This window comes from Mobula hypostoma, chromosome 12 (assembly GCF_963921235.1).
Source record: "Mobula hypostoma chromosome 12, sMobHyp1.1, whole genome shotgun sequence".
In the NCBI taxonomy this organism is placed as follows: domain Eukaryota; kingdom Metazoa; phylum Chordata; class Chondrichthyes; order Myliobatiformes; family Myliobatidae; genus Mobula; species Mobula hypostoma.
The window spans coordinates 114,267,223-114,283,761 of NC_086108.1; the positions used below are offsets into that span (position 1 = coordinate 114,267,223).

Sequence of the window (16,539 nt, forward strand, 5' to 3'; positions counted from 1 at the left end):
TTGTACATCGTTACCATCTGACAAAGGAGAGATTGTCTAAAATATTCCCTAATGTTGATAGTTATTGTGATGGATGTAAAACTGAGACAGCTACACTAACACACATGTTTTGGTCTTGTTCTATACTGGAACAGTTCTGGAATTCAGTTTTTCTAACAATTTCTAAAGCACTTAAAATTAATTTACAACCTAACAAATTAACTGTGCTTTTTGGAATAATTCCTCAAAATATCCGTGGTATTTTTGTGTCTGACCAACACGTTATTGCATTTGTTACATTGATAGCTGGGAGGGCCATTTTGTTGAAGTGGAAGGATACATCAGCTCCCACTTCGTCACAATGGTTCTCTCAAGTGATGCTATGTCTTAGTTTGGAGAAAATTGGAAGTCGAACCTCTGAACCTTTATTTGATTTTGAGAAAAAATGGGGTTCATTTGCTTGTTATTATCATTTGAGTTAATCGATAGATTTCCTGCACGATCTAATGGTAAATTTTTGGTACTTTTTTTTTCTTGCTGGCGGTTTGATTATCTTTAGAAGCTTTTTGTACGACGCATGGCTCCGGGGTTGAACACCAAATGGGTTTTTTTTCCTCACTTTTTCTTGCTTAGTAGGGTTTTTTTTCTTTTTTTTTTAATCACCAAAATTTTTTCAATCTTTAAAATAATTTTAAAAATTTATCTTGAGACATTGTAAGTGTTGCTTACTTCGATGTACTCATGTTACTTTTGGATAATAATAATAAAAAGATTTGAAAAGAAAGAATCCGGAGAAACCTGATCATGAGGATCCAGAATTGGCTTTGTGCAGAAGGTAGAGGGTGATAGTAGATGGAATGTATTTTGCCTGGAGTTCGGTGACCAGATCAGTGACCAGGGATCTGCTCTGGACCTCTGTTCTTTGTGATTTTTATAAATGACTTGGATGAGGACGGGGAGGGAGTTCGTAAGGTTTACTAATGACGCAGAGGCTGGTGGTGTTGTGGACAATGTGGAAGGTTGTGGTAGATTACAATCGGACATTGACAGGAAGCACAGATGGGCTGAGAAGTGGCAGATGCAGTTCAACCCAGAGCACTGTGAAGTGATTCACTTTAGAATTTGAATTTGAAGGTAATGTGGTAGGATTCTTGCCAGTGTGGAGGAACAGGGGGATCTTGGGGTCCACGTCCCTAGATCCCTCAAAGTTGCTGCACAAGTTGATAGAGTAGCTAAGAAGGCGTGTGGTATGTTAGCTTTCATTAGTCAGGGAACTAAGGTAAAGAGCCGCAAGGTAATGGTGCAGCTCTATAAAACTCTGGTTAGGCCACACTTGGGGTATCGTGTTCAGTTCTGGTCACCTCATTATAGGAAGGATGTGGAAGCATTAGAGAGGGTGAGGAGGAGATTTACCAGGATGTTGCCTGGATTAGAGAGCATTGATAATGAGGATAGGTTGAGTGAACTAGGACTTTTCTCTTCAGAGTGAAGGAGGATGAGTTGTGACTTGACAGAGGTGTACAGGATGTTAAGAGGCGTTGATGGAGTGGACAGTCATAGACTTTGTCCCCGGGTATAAATGGCTAATACAACTGGGTATAAATTTAAGATGGTTCTGGAAAGTATATGGGGATGTCAGAGGTAAGTTTTTACATAGAGAATGGTGGGTGTGTGGAACGCACTACAAAGGTGGTGCCTGAGATAACGGTAGAGGCAAATACATTAGGGACATTTAAGAGACTCTTAGATGGCACATGGTTGATAGAGAAATGGAGGCTATGTAGGATGGAAGGGTTAGATTGATCTTGAAGTAGATTAAAGGATGGGCATGACATTGTCTCTCCTCTCCCTCTACAGGCACTGCACAGACATTCTCTGCTGCGTGTTATTTGTTGTGGTAATCCTCGGCTACATCGCCCTGGGAGTGATCGGTGAGTACGATGGTTTATCCCTCAATCCCAAGGACTGGGAAGCAGAGGGGCATGAGCCTGTGGAGTTTTCTACCCTGGAGGGATTGAAAGACAGGGGCAGATACACTTATAGAGCGATTGGGGTAATTGAGAAGGGGAGATGTGGCCTGCGTCAGAACAACCATGGTCACAGTGAGAGGTGGGACAGGGCTGAGGGGCTAATGGCCTCTTCCAGCCCCTGCTTTTCCAAGTTCTCAATTCCAGTCTTTCTGGGAATGAGGCACCTTCCCTTCTTTACATCTGCTCAGCTAGGACAGTGGAAATGTCAGGCAGGATAGTGAAATGCTCCTCTTGCAAGATGCGGGAAGGCAAGGAGATCTCCCTGATGGCTTCAAGTGCGAGAAGTTTACCCAGCTGTAGCTTCTAAGAACCCGCGTTCAGGAGTTGGAAGTGAAACTGGATGAACTCTGCATCATTCGGGAGGCTGAAGAGGTGATAGATAGGACATATAGAGAGGTAGTTACACCCAAGGTGCAGGACACAGGAAACTGGGTGACTGTCAGGAAGGGGAAAGGGGTTAGGGAGCCAGTGCAGAATACCCCTGTGGCCGTCCCCCTCAATAACAGGTATGTCACTTTGGATATTGTCGGGAGGAATGATCTAACAGAGGAAAGTCACAGTGGTCGGGTATCTGTCACTGAGTCTGCCCCTGTGACTCAGAAGGGAAGGGGGAAAAAGAGTGCTGTGATGATAGCACACCCTAGTTGGGGGAACGGACAGAAGGTTCTGTGGGCAAGAACGAGATTCGCAAATGTTGCGTTGCCTCCCAGGTGCCAGGGTCTGGGACATCTCGGATCGAGTCTTCTGCATTCTTAAGTGGGAGGTGAATAGCCAGAGGCTGTGGTCCTTGTAGGTACCAATGACACGGGTAAAACAAGTGACGAGGTTCTGCATAGGGAGTTCAGGGAGTTAGGTACTAAGTGAAAGGGCAGGACCTCCAGGGTTGTGATCTCAGGATTGCTGCCTGTGCCACGTGCTAGTGAGGCCAGAACTGGAAGATTATACAGTTTAATACATGGCTAAGGAGTTGGTGTAGGAGGAAAGGCATAAGATTTTTGGATCATTGGGCTCTCTTCCAGGGAAAGTGGGATCTGCACAGAAGGGATGGTTTGCACCTGAACTGGAGGGGGACTAATATCCCAGTGGGAAGGTTTGTTAATACTGCACGGTGGAGTTTAAACTAGAGTTGTAGAGGATGGGAACCAGAGTGCTGGAACAGTTAGTGGAGAGGTTGTGAAAACAGATGTTGTTAAGACCTCAGACAAGTCACAAACCAAAAGGTTGAGCATGGTGCCACTAGTGTCCAGAGCTGCAAATATTTCAATGCAAGAAATTATCAGAGGAAAGGTGGGTGAGCTCAGGGCCTGGATCAATACCTGGAATTGTGACATCGTAGCCATTAGTGAGACTTGGTTGTGGGAAGGCTGGAGTGCAAGCTCAATATTCTGGTGTTTCTGCTGAGTTCCTCCAGGACTTTGTGTGTGTTATTCCGGGATTATGTCGTTTTAGACCTGATATTGGAGGAGGGCTGGCATTACTTGTCAGGGAAAATGTCACCGCAGGTCTACATTAGGACAGATCGGAAAACTCAACTAGTGAGGCATTGTGGGTGGACCTGAGAAATGAGAGAGGTATGACCACTTTAATGAGGCTATATTACAGACCACCCAAGAGTCCGAGGGGTTTCAAGGAACAAATTTGTAAAGAGATCACAGACTGTTGCAAGAAACGTAAGGTACACATATTGACTGAGAATTCCATACTGTAAAAGGACTAGATGGGATAGAATTTGTCAAATGGGTTGAGAAAAGTTTCCTCATCAGTATATAGAATTTTAGGGAATGAGTCAGGGCAGGTGACAGAAGTTTGTGTAGTGGAACACTTTACGTCCAGTGACTGCAATGTCATCAGTTTCAAGGTAAGTATGCAGAAAGATAGGTCTGGTCCACAGGCTGAGATTCTAAACTGGAGAAAGGCCAATTTTAAAGATATCAGAAGTGATTTGGCAAGTGTGGAGTGGGACAGGCTGCTTCCTGGCCTTCAAAGACAAATTTTTGAGAGTACAAACCTTGGTATGTGCCTTTCAGAATAAAAGGTAAAGATAACAAGTGCAGGGAATCTTGGTTTTCAATGGGTATCGAGGCCCTGGTCAAGAGGAAAAAGGAGGTGATTATGGGGTATAAGAAATGCAAGAGAACACTTAAAGAAAGAAATCAGGAGGGCTAAAAGAAGGCATGAAGTTGCTGTTGCAGACAAGGTGAAAGAAAATCCTGAAGAATTGTACAGATATGTTAAGCAGAAGGATTGCAAGGGACAAAATTAGTCCTTTGGAACACCAGAATGGTAATCCATCTGTGGAGCCCAAACACGTAGAGGAGGTCTTTGCATCTATATTTACTCAAGAGATGGATACAGAGTTTAGAGAAGTAACGCAAAGCAGGATCAACTTCATGGACACTGTACAGATTTCAGAGAATTTATACTGAATTGACTTTATTTCTTACATCCTTTACATACGAGGAGTAAAAATCTTCACATTACATCTCCATCTAAATGTGCAAAGTGTTATTATAGTAATTTATAATAAATAGAACAGTCAATATAACATAGAGTACACTCAAATCAGCGTGAGTTCATCAGTCTGATGGCCTGGTGGAAGAAGCTGTCCCGGAGCCTGTTGGTCCTGGCTTTTATGCTGTGGTACCGTTTCCCAGATGGTAGCCGCTGGAATAGATTGTGGTTGGGGTGACTCGGGTCCCCAATGATCCTTCGGGCTCTTTTTACACACCTGTCCTTGTAAGTGTCCTGAATCATGGGAAGTTCACAACTACAGATGTGCTGGGCTGTCCGCACCACTCTCTGCAGAGTCCTGCGATTAAGGGAGGTACAGTTGGAAGAGGTGTTTGACACCCTGAGGCACATCAGGGTGGATAAATCCCCAGGGCCTGACAAGGTGTTCCCTCAGACCCTATGGGAGGAAGTTCAGTGACGGAGAGGTACCAAAGGATTGGAGGATAGTCAAGGTTGTTCTGCTGTTTAAAAAAATAATCCAGAAAATTATAGGCCAGTGAGTCTGACATCAGTTGTGGGAAAGTATTCTAAGGGATGGTTATACAAGTATTTGGATAGACATGGACTGATTAAGGTTAGTCAGCATGACTTTGTGCATGGTAGGTCATGTCTATCCAATCTTATAGAGTTCTTCGAGGAAGTTACCAGGAAAGTGGATGAAGGTGGTGGATGTTATCTACATGGACTTTAAGAAGGCATTTGACAAGGTCCCACATGGGAGGCTGGCCACGAAGGTTCATTTACTCGGATGAGGTAGTAAATTGGATTAGACATTGGCTTCGTGGGAGAAGCCAGAGAGCGGTAGTAGAGGGTGGCCTCTCTAACTGGAGGCCTGTGACTAGTGGTGTACCACTGGGATCAGTGCTGGGTCCTTTGATGTTTGGTTTGAACAACAACTGAACCTCTTGACCATGTCTACATGCTTTTATGCATTGAGTTGCTGCCACATGATTGGCTGATTAAATATTTGCATTAACGAGCAGTCGTACAGGTGTACTTAATAAAGTGGCCACTGGGTGTCTGTACTTTGAGATTCATTTTCTTGCAGGCACTCACAGGAAAATAATAACTCTGCAGCCTAATCCAAGCTCACGGAACTGGATCGGCTTCCAAACAATGGCCAGCATTACGGGCAATTCTTTGTGTTCCCTGAAGAGCTGGCAGCCACGTCACTTGTAGTGGAATGCACGCTGTGGACAGACACACAGACACAATACTGTCTCCGTGCCAACATGAGTCAGTTGTTGGCAGATGGTTGGGTGACATTTACTAAGGAATCATGTTGTCAGCTCAAACAGCCCAGTTATTGTCATTTGAGGCATTCTAGAGGGACAGTGATAGCTGGGGTCACTGACAGGGAGACTCAGTCAGCTCCTTCAGCTGAAAGCACCTTTCTTTTGAGCTGTTTACATCTCACTTTGAAGCTTCTGGCAAGACTGCAAAGATAACCAAACGTTCAAGTTCAACAGAGCGGGTAAAGCCACTACCCGCCAGCTCCAGAGACCCGGGCTTGACCCTGACCTCTGGCACTGTCTGTGTGGAGTTTGCACGTTCTCCCTGTGACTGCGAGGTTTCCCCCGGATGCTCCGGTTCCTCCCACACCCATAAAGATGTGCGGGTTGGTGGGATAGTTGGCCACTGTGTGGGTGAGGGGTGGAATCTGGGGTAAATTAGATCAGGTTATCTTTGTTTATTATATAAACTTTGCAGTCCAAGGACGTGCTGGGAACAGCGCATGAGTGTTTTCGTGCTTCTGGCACCAGCAGAGCACGCCCACAGCTCACCAGCCCTAACCCGTATGCCTCTGGAGTGTGTGGGGAAACCTGGGCGATCACAGGGAGAGTTGCTGGTGTTGTAAAGCATATTGGTAACCGCTATGATACCATGCACCCCCAGCCCAGTGCTGCAACCTCATTTCAGCTCAGAGGGCCGTCAGTGTGTATGTGTGTGTGGGGTGTTTGAGTGTGGACTGGGTACCATCCAATTTCACTCTCCCTCTGGCACCGTGCTTCGAATGTTATTTGCTTACTTTTAATGTTTGCACGATTTGTTTTCTTCTGCACATTGGCTGTTTGACAGTTTTCTTTTTTATGGATTCTGCATTGTTTCTTTGTTTTGTGACTGATCGATGTCGAGGTTGTATATGGTATACACGTGTTGGTCTGTGCTGCATGGGGAAAAACCTGAGGGGGAGATTTATCGTGAACAGCCGATGCACAGAGGCAGTACCACTCTCTCGCCCTCAAAAATCTTGGTCTAGGGGTACGAAAAATCGTCATGACTGGAGACTCCCTCAGCTGCAGTGGATGACCGTGACGCCTTCTGTGCCTTGTCGTGCCCTTGGCTTTCCACGAAGCGTTGCAGCTCTGCCCTCTTGGCCGTGGGATCTTGTAGTCCATCTCATCCGCCCAGTCTGCTGGAACTGGCTTTGTATGCTGGGGTAGGCAAATCCCTGTCTCACCAGGGCTGGAGGTTCCCAGCTACCCTCACCCGGTTCAGCCTTTTGGAGCAGTGCCCCAGGGTATGGACGCTGTCACAGACGAACAGTTACATGGAGCCACGGGCGAGAGCTGGGTGGCAGGTGGGGACCAAAGGTGGGCGAGCTGCCCCAGGGTGGAGCACAACACCCCCCCCCCACCAGAGGTACTACCCCTCCCTGACACCCCATGCACCCTATATGGTATACATACTTTGATAATAAATGCACTTTGAACGTTGAACTTTGGTGTCAGCTATCACAATAGGTGTGGCTAGAGAGTAGTGAGGGTACACAGAGGGGAGTGAGGGCCTGACACGAGCTGTCAGACGAAGTGGTTGAGGCAGATAGAATTTTAACATTTATAGACCGTAGGATATAGGAGCAGAGTTAGGCCATCTGGCCCATCGAGTTTGTTCCGCCATTCAATCATGGTTGATCCTTTCCTTTTCTCCTCCTCCCAGCTCCCGGCCTTCTCCCCATAACCTTTGATGCCATGTCCAATCAAGAACTTACCCATCTCTGCCTTAAATACACTCAATGACCTGGCCTCCACAGCTGTAAGTGACAACACATTCCACAAATTCACCACCCATTGCCTAAAGTAATGTCTCCGCATCTCTGTATTGGGGTCAGGGGGTATGGAGGGAAGGCTGGGGCGGGGTTCTGAGTTGGAAGATCAGCCGTGATCATAATAAATGGCGGTGCAGGCTCGAAGGGCCGAATGGCCTACTCCTGCACCTATTTTCTATGTTTCTATGAAAGGGTGCCCCTCTATTCTGAGGCTGTGCCCTCTTGTCTGAGACTCTCTCACTATGAGACACGTCCTTTCCACATCCACTTTGTATGTGGCCTTTCAACACACAAAAGTTTTCAATGAGATCCCCCGCATCCTTCTGAATTCCAGCAAATACAGACCCAGAGTCATCAAACGTTCCCCATATGATAACCCTTTCATTCCTCGAATCATCTTTGTGAACCTCCTCTGCAACTCTCCAATACCAGCACATCTTTTCTGAGATGAGGAGCCCAAAACTGTTCACAATACTCAAGGTGAGTCCTCATTAGTGCCTTATAAAGCCTCAGCATCACATCCTTGCTCTTGTATTCTAGACCTCATGAAATGATTGCTAACATTGCATTTGCCTTCCTCACCACTGACTCAACCTGCAAGTTAAACTTTAGGGTGTTTTGCACAAGGACTCCCAAGTCCCTTTGAATCTTGCCCATTCTCCTAATCTGTCTAAGTCCTTCTGCATCCTAACTGTTTCCTCAACACAACCCACCCCTCCACCAATTTTCATATCATCTGCAAACTTGGCAACAAAGCCATCTATTCCATCATCTAAATAATTGACATATAGCATTAAAAGAAGTGGTCCTAACACTGACCCCTGTGAAACAGCACTGGCAGCCAACCAGAAAAGGATCCTTTTATTCCCACTTGCTATCTCCTACCAATCAGCCAATGCTTTAACCATGTTATTAACTTTCTTGTAATACCATGGGCTCTTAACCTGGTAAGGAGCCTCATGTGTGGCACCTTGTCAAAGGCCTTCCGAAAGTCCAAATATACAACATCCACTGCATCTCCTTTATCAATCCTACTTGTAATCTCCTCAAAAAAATTCCAACTGGTTCGTCAGGTAGGATTTTCCCTGAAGGAAACCATGCTGAATTTGTCCTACCTTGTCCTGTGTCACCAAGTACTCCATAACCTCATCCTTAACAATTGACTTTAACATCTTCCCAACCACTGAGGTCAGGCCAACTGGTCTATAATTTCCTTTCTGCTGCCTTCCTCCTTTCTTAAAGAGTGGAGTGACATTTGCAATTTTCCAGTCCTCTGGCGCCATGCCAGAGTCCAATGATTTTTAAAAGATCATTTCTAATGTCACCACAATCTCTAATGCTATCTCTTTCTGAACCCTAGGGTGCAGTTCCTCTGGCCCGGGTGACTTATGTACCTTTAGGTCTTTCAGCTTTTTGAGCACCTTCTCTCTTGTAACAGTAACTGCACCCACTTCTCTTCCTTCACACACTACAACATCAGGCATACTGCTTGTGTCTTCCACAGTGAAGAATGACGCAAAATACTCATTTAGTTCATCAGCCATCTCCTTGTCCCCTGTTATTATTTCTCCTGCCTCATTTTCTAGCAGTCCTATATCCACTCTCATTTCTCTTTTATTTTTAACATACTTGGAAAAAACTTTTACTGTCCATTTTGATATTATTTGCTAGCTTGCTTTCATATTTAATCTTTTCCCTTCTAATGATTTTTTTTAGTTTCTCTCTATAGGTTTTTAAAAACTTCCCAGTCCTTTATCTTCCCACTAATTTTTGCTTTGTTGTATGCTTGTTCTTTTTGCATTTACGATAGCTTTGACTTCCCTTGTCAGCCATTTGTGAGGCACTTGAAGCTGGAATGTGCAGTTACACTGACAGGTTGCCCTTGGCACATCCTTGGGTGTGTTGGTTATAAATGCAAATGACACAGTTCATTGCATGTTTCAACATAGACGTGATATATATGAATTGGAATCTTGAATCTGTATGGAGGTGAGGAGTTTGGGCAGTTATTTGCCAAATGCAGGTAACCTGGACAAGTAGAAACGACCTTCTTATTTCAACCCTTTCCTTTCCGGATAGATGGATAGATAGATACTTTATTAATCCCAAAAGAAATTTGTGACACTGTAGCATTACAAGTGCACAGATATACAAATATTAGAAGAAAGAATAAAAAAAGTTACCTTTGTACAAGATTTATAAGTCAAAGATGACAAGATATACGAGTTCACACTGATAAGATGGTCGTGCAAGAATTACTGTAATATTACACAGTAATGGGTGCACATTTTCACCGTCTGGATAAGAAGTGATGGTAGTATTGCACAGTGTGTCCGCGGTGCAGGGTGTGATAAACAAAGCTTAAACAGAGGCTAATAACAGTCTAACAGGAGGGGTCATCACTTCCCTCACTATAGGCTGACTCATTATAGAGCCTTATGGCCGAGGGTAAGAATGACCTCATATAGCGCTCTTTGGGACAGCGTGGTTGTCTTAGTCTGTTACTGAAACTGCTCCTCTGTTCAGCCAAGGTGGCATGCAATGGGTGAAAAACTTTGTCCAGAATTGCCAGAATTTTCTGAAGGGTTCTTTGTTCTACCACAGACTCCAGTGTGTCCAGTTTGACAGAGCCAGCCTTTCTCATCAGTTTATTGAGCCTGTTGGCATCACACATGTTGATGCTACTGCCCTAGTACACCACCACCCACAGTGGCATGCAAATGTTTGGGCACCCCGGTCAAAATTTCTGTTACTGTGAACAGTTAAGTGAGTAGAAGATGAACTGATCTCCAAAAATCATAATGTTAAAGATGAAACATTCTTTTCAACATTTTAAGCAAGATTAGTGTGTTATTTTTGTTTCGTACAATTTTAGAGTGAAAAAAAGGAACGGAGCACCATGCAAAAGTTTGGGCACCCCAAGAAGTTTGAGCTCTCAGACAACTTTTACCAAGGTCTCAGACCTTAATTAGCTTGTTAGGGCTATGGCTTGTTCACAGTCATTGTTAGGAAAGGCCAGGTGATGCAAATTTCAAGGCTTTATAAATACCCTGACTCCTCAAACCTTGTCCCAACAATCAGCAGCCATGGGCTCCTCTAAGCAGCTGCCTAGCACTCTGAAAATTAAAATAAATGATGCCCACAAGCAGGAGAAGCCTATAAGAAGATAGCAAAGCGTTTTCAGGTAGCCGTTTCCTCAGTTCGTAATGTAATTAAGAAATGGCAAGTTAACAGGAACGGTGGAGGTCAAGTTGAGGTCTGGAAGACCAAGAAAACTTTCCAAGAGAACTGCTCGTAGGATTGCTGGAAAGGCAAAACAAAACCCTGTTTGACTGCAAAAGACTTTCAGGAAGATTTTAGCAGACTCTGGGGTGCTGGTGCACTGTTCTACTGTGCAGCGACACCTGCACAAATATGACCTTCATGGAAGAGTCATCAGAAGAAAACCTTTCCTGCGTCCTCACCACAAAATTCAGCATCAGAAGTTTGCAAAGGAACATCTAAACAAGCCTGATGCATTTTGGAAACAAGTCCTGTGGACTGATGAGGTTAAAATAGAACTTTTTGGCGGCAATGAGCAAAGGTATGTTTGGAGAAAAAAGGGTGCAGAATTTCATGAAAAGAACCCCTCTCCAACTGTTAAGCACGGGGATGGATTGATCATGCTTTGGGCTTGTGTTGCAGCCAGTGGCACGGGGAACATTTCACTGGTAGAGGGAAGAATGAATTCAATTAAATACCAGCAAATTCTGGAAGCAAACATCACACCGTCTGTAAAAAAGCTGAAGATGAAAAGATGATGATTTCTACAACAGGATAATGATCCTAAACACACCTCAAAATCCACAATGGACTACCTCAAGAGGCGCAAGCTGAAGCTATTGCCATGACCCTCACGGTCCCCCGACCAAAACATCATCAAGAATCTGTGGATAGACCTCAAAAGAGCAGTGCATGAAAGACGGCCCAAGAATCTCACAGAACTAGAAGCGTTTTGCAAGGAAGAATGAGCGAAAATCCCGCAAACAAGAATTGAAAGACTCTTAGCTGGCTACAGAAAGCATTTACAAGCTGTGATACCTGCCAAAGGGTGTGTTACTAGGTACTGACCATGCAGGGTGCCCAAACTTTTGCTTCAGGCCCTTTTCCTTTTTTGTTATTTTGAAACTGTAAAAGATGGAAATAAAAAAGTAATCTTGCTTAAAATATTAAAGAAATGTGTCATCTTTAACTTTATGTCTTTTGGAAATCAGGTCATCTTTTACTCACTTAGCTATTCACAGTAACAAATTTTGACTGGGGTGCCCGAAATTTTGACTGGGGTGCCCAAACTTTTGCATGCCATTGTATAAGACTGTACTGCCGACAACATACTGGTAGAACGTGTGAAGGAGAGGCCTGCATAGCCCAAAGGACCTCAGTCTACTCAGGAAGTAGAGGCGACTCTGGCCCTTATTATACACAGTCTCTGTGTTGGTGCTCCACTCAAGTCTGTCATCCAGTTGTAACCCCAGGCACTTGTAGATCCTCACTGCATCCACGTCCTCACCAACAGCAGTAACAAAGTCCTCCACCAGGGTCCTGTATTTATCCTTCTGTTCTCCCTTTATACACCCAACTATTGCTAGGTCATCAGAGAATTTCCGCAGATGACACGACACTGTGTTGTATGACTGAGGTACACAGGGTAAACAGAGGGAGCTAATACAGTCCCCCGTGGGGCCCCAGTGCTGCTTATAGCCATGTCTGACACACAACTCTGAAGCTGCACAAACTGTGGTCTGCCAGTCAGGTAGTCCATTATCCGGGATACAATGGAAGTGCCGATCTGCTTTGAATGGCGCTTTTCCCCCAGCAATGAGGGTTGTATGGTCTTAAAGGCACTTGACCAGTCAAAGAACATGATCCTCACAGCACTGCCCTGCTTATCCACATGGAAGTAGGCTCAGTTCAGCAGGTAGATGACTGTATCACTGACTCAAAGTGCTGCAGGGGACTGAGTGCTGATCTGACCAAGGGTTAGAGGTGAGCCAGGACCAGCATCTCTAGGGTCTTCATGATGTTTGAGGTCAGGGCCACTGGACAGTAGTTATTCAAGACTTTTGGTTGGCCCTTCTTGGATACTGGGAGCACACTTGATGTTTTCCACACAGTTGGGACCCTTTCCAGGCTGAGACTCAGATTGGAAATGCACTGGAGAATTCCACTTTGCTGCTCAGCACATTCCTTCAGGACCTTGCGGTTCATACTGTCCCGTGCCAATGCTTTGCCTTGTCTGAGTTTCCCCAGAGGGCTTCTCACCTGCTCAGTGGTGAAGGCGAGTCAATGATGACTGGGGAGTTGCTGGAAGGGTGAAGGGGGGGGGGGGGTGGTGAAGATCAGGACCATAGCAGTTGGTACGTGGAGATATATATGACAGGTGCAGGGCAAGGAGGGGATGTAGATAGTGGTAGCCTGTGTGTTGTTCATCCACGTGTTGCACTGGATAGGGAAGGGGGAGGAGGGGAGGTGTTGGTGCTGAGGGAGCATTGGGTGCCTCGGCACCTGGACTGGTGTGCTGGGGTGGTGGTGAACAGGAGGGCAATTGTCAAACCTATTGAAGAATTGGTTTAACTCATTAGCCCGTTCTCAGCTGCATTCCAAGGGTTTACAGCCAGTGATGTTCTTCATACCTCTCCACACCTCCTGTGGGCTACTCTGCCCAGGCTTGTTCTCCATCTCTCTCCTGTATTCCTCTTCAGCCACCTTGATCTTCACCTTTAGCTCCCTCTGCACATGTTTCAACTCCTCTAAAGGCTCCCTCTCTGTGGTTGAGAAGAGCCTTTAGATCACTAGTGACCCATGGTTTGTTGTTAGGGAAGCACTGAACAGTCCTTGTGTCCACACAGAAGTTGCTGTCGCCAGTGATACAATCAGTAAGCCCGTTAATGTCTTCCCCAAATGGTTGACAAAGCGCATTCCAGTCAGGAACCTCAAAGCAGCCCTTCAAAGCCTCCAGGGACCGTTTCTTTACTATCTTGGTGGTAGCCAGCTGTTGCTGTACTTGGGTCTTACAAGGACATGAGGTGAACCAGGTTGTGATCTGATCTTCCAAGTGGGGGGGGGAGAGCTGTAGAGCAGTATGCATCTTTAATCTTTGCATACATGAGGGAATGTTGAAATTTATTCCCTCCATAGATGCTGCCTGACCTGCTCAGCTCCTGAACATTTTGTGGGTGTTACTCAAGATTTTCAGCATCTGCAGAATCTCTTGTGTTTATGAGTAGCAGGGAGTGGGGGGGATGCTGTGGTCAGCTGGGACCGGTTGGGCTAAAGCCCTGTTTCCATGCTGTATTACTCAATGACTCGATACCTGTCTTCCTGTCTGTTCTCAGCCTGGGTTCATGGTGATCCGAAGAAAATCGTGTATCCTACCGACAGCAGGGGCCAGTTCTGTGGGCAGAAGGGGAGCGTCAATGAGTGAGTACCCGGCTCTGTGTCCCAGCACTGGCGATTATGGGATGAGGTGGAAGTGGTGGCCGCAGGGGACCTGGGAGTGCTGAGGTCTGGGTGACAGGTTAAGCTCAGGAAACAGTGTTCCTCCAGACCACAGTGTAGGTTCATTATGATCTGACTGTACACATATACAACCAAACAAAACAGTGTTCCTCCAGACCACAGTGTAGGTTCATTATGATCTGACTGTACACATATACAACCAAACAAAACAGTGTTCCTCCAGACCACAGTGTAGGTTCATTATGATCTGACTGTACACATATACAACCAAACAAAACAGTGTTCCTCCAGACCACAGTGTAGGTTCATTATGATCTGACTGTACACATATACAACCAAACAAAACAGTGTTCCTCCAGACCACAGTGTAGGTTCATTATGATCTGACTGTACACATATACAACCAAACAAAACAGTGTTCCTCCAGACCACAGTGTAGGTTCATTATGATCTGACTGTACACATATACAACCAAACAAAACAGTCTTCCTCCAGACCACAGTGTAGGTTCATTATGATCTGACTGTACACATATACAACCAAACAAAACAGTGTTCCTCCAAACCACAGTGTAGGTTCATTATGATCTGACTGTACACATATACAACCAAACAAAACAGTCTTCCTCCAGACCACAGTGTAGGTTCATTATAATCTGACTGTACACATATACAACCAAACAAAACAGTGTTCCTCCAGACCACAGTGTAGGTTCATTATGATCTGACTGTACACATATAAAACCAAATGAAACAACGTTCCTCTGGACCACAGTGCACCCACAAAACATATATCACACACAGAACATAAACCAAAATAAATAAGTTAATAAAATATAATTCAAAATGTATGCAGTACACAGCACAGGCAAACAGTAAACACCCTGACTGATCAAGAACCTATCAACTTTCGCCTTAACCCAATGACTTGGCCTCCATAGCCATCTGTGGCAGTGAATTCCACTGATTCACCACTCTCGGGCTAAAGAAATTCCTCCTCATTTCTGTTGAAATGAGCATCCCTCTATTTTGTGGCTGTGCCCTTTGGTCCTAGACACCGCCACTGTAGGCCGCATCCTCTCTGCATTAACTCAATCTAGGTCTTTCAATATTCAACAGGTTTCAGTGAGATCCCCCCTCATTCTTCTAAACTTCAGCATTTGTTAAGTGTGTCCCGGACGGATTCCTGTCACAATATATTGACAGACCGACTAGGGGAATGCCATACTAGATCTAGTATTAGGTAACGAACCAGGTCAGGTCAAAGATTTTTCAGTGAGTGAGCATCTGGGGGACAGTGACCTCCGCTCCCTGGCCTTTAACATTATCACGGAAAAGGATAGAATCAGAGAGGATAGGAAAGTTTTTAATCAGGGAAGGGCAAATTATGAGGCTATAAGGCTGGAACTTGCAGGTGTGAATTGGGATGATGTTTTTGCAGGGAAATGTACGATGGACATGTGGTCAATGTTTAGGAATCTCTTGCTGGATGTTAGGGATAAATTTGTCCCGGTGAGGAAGATAAAGAATGGTAGGGTGAAGGAATCATGGGTGACTAGTGAGGTGAAAAATCTAGTCAGGTGGAAGAAGGCAGCATACATGAGGTTTAGGAAGCAAAGATCAGATGGGTCTATTGAGGAAAGCAGCTTAAGAAGGGGCTGAGGAGAGCAAGAAGGGGGCATGAGAAGGCCTTGGTGAGTAGGGTAAAGGAAAACCCCAAGGCATTCTTCAATTATGTGAAGAAAAAAAGGATAACAAGAGTGAAGGTAGGACCGATTAGAGATAAAGGTGGGAAGATGTGCCTGGAAGTGAGCGAGGTCCTCAATGAATACTTCTCTTTGGTATTCACCAATGAGAAGGAACTTCATGACGGTGAGGACAATATGAGTGAGGTTGATGTTCTGGAGCATGTTGATATTAAGGGAGAGGAGGTGTTGGAGTTGTTAAAATACATTAGGACGGGTAAGTAACTGGGGCCTGACGGAATATTCCCCAGGCTGCTCCACGAGGCGAGGGAAGAGATTGCTGAGCCTCTGGCTAGGATCTTCATGTCCTCGTTGTCCATGGGAATGGTACCGGTGGATTGCAGGGAGGCAAATGTTGTCCCCTTTTTCAAAAAAAGGTAGTAGGGATAGTCCGAGTAATTATAGACCAGTGAGCCTTACGTCTGTGGTGGGAAAGCTGTTGGAAAAGATTCTTAGAGATAGGATCTATGGGCATTTAGAGAATCATGGTCTGATCAGGGACAGGCAGCATGGCTTTGTGAAGGGCAGATCGTGTCTAACAAGCCTGATAGAGTTCTTTCAGGAGGTGACTAGGCATATAGATGAGGGTAGTGCAGTGGATGTGCTATACATGGATTTTAGGAAGGCATTTGACAAGGTTCCACATGGTAGGCTTATTCAGAAAATCAGAAGGCATGGGATCCAGGGAAATTTGGCCAGGTGGATTCAGAATTGGCTTGCCTGCAGAA

General features: G+C 45.2%; 1 protein-coding gene across 4 annotated transcripts in view; it reads left to right on the plus strand.

The window, feature by feature from the left end:
• The window catches only part of LOC134355076 (choline transporter-like protein 5), a 202,401-nt gene that overhangs the window by 85,629 nt on the left and 100,233 nt on the right, over positions 1-16,539 (plus strand). For 3 of the 4 annotated variants that reach the window (XM_063064811.1, XM_063064810.1, XM_063064812.1), the window contains exons 3-4: positions 1,837-1,910; positions 13,944-14,028. In XM_063064811.1, the coding sequence (XP_062920881.1) occupies positions 1,837-1,910; positions 13,944-14,028 (159 nt within the window). The remainder of the gene's footprint in view (positions 1-1,836; positions 1,911-13,943; positions 14,029-16,539) is intronic. The other variant, XM_063064814.1, reaches the window with a different exon arrangement.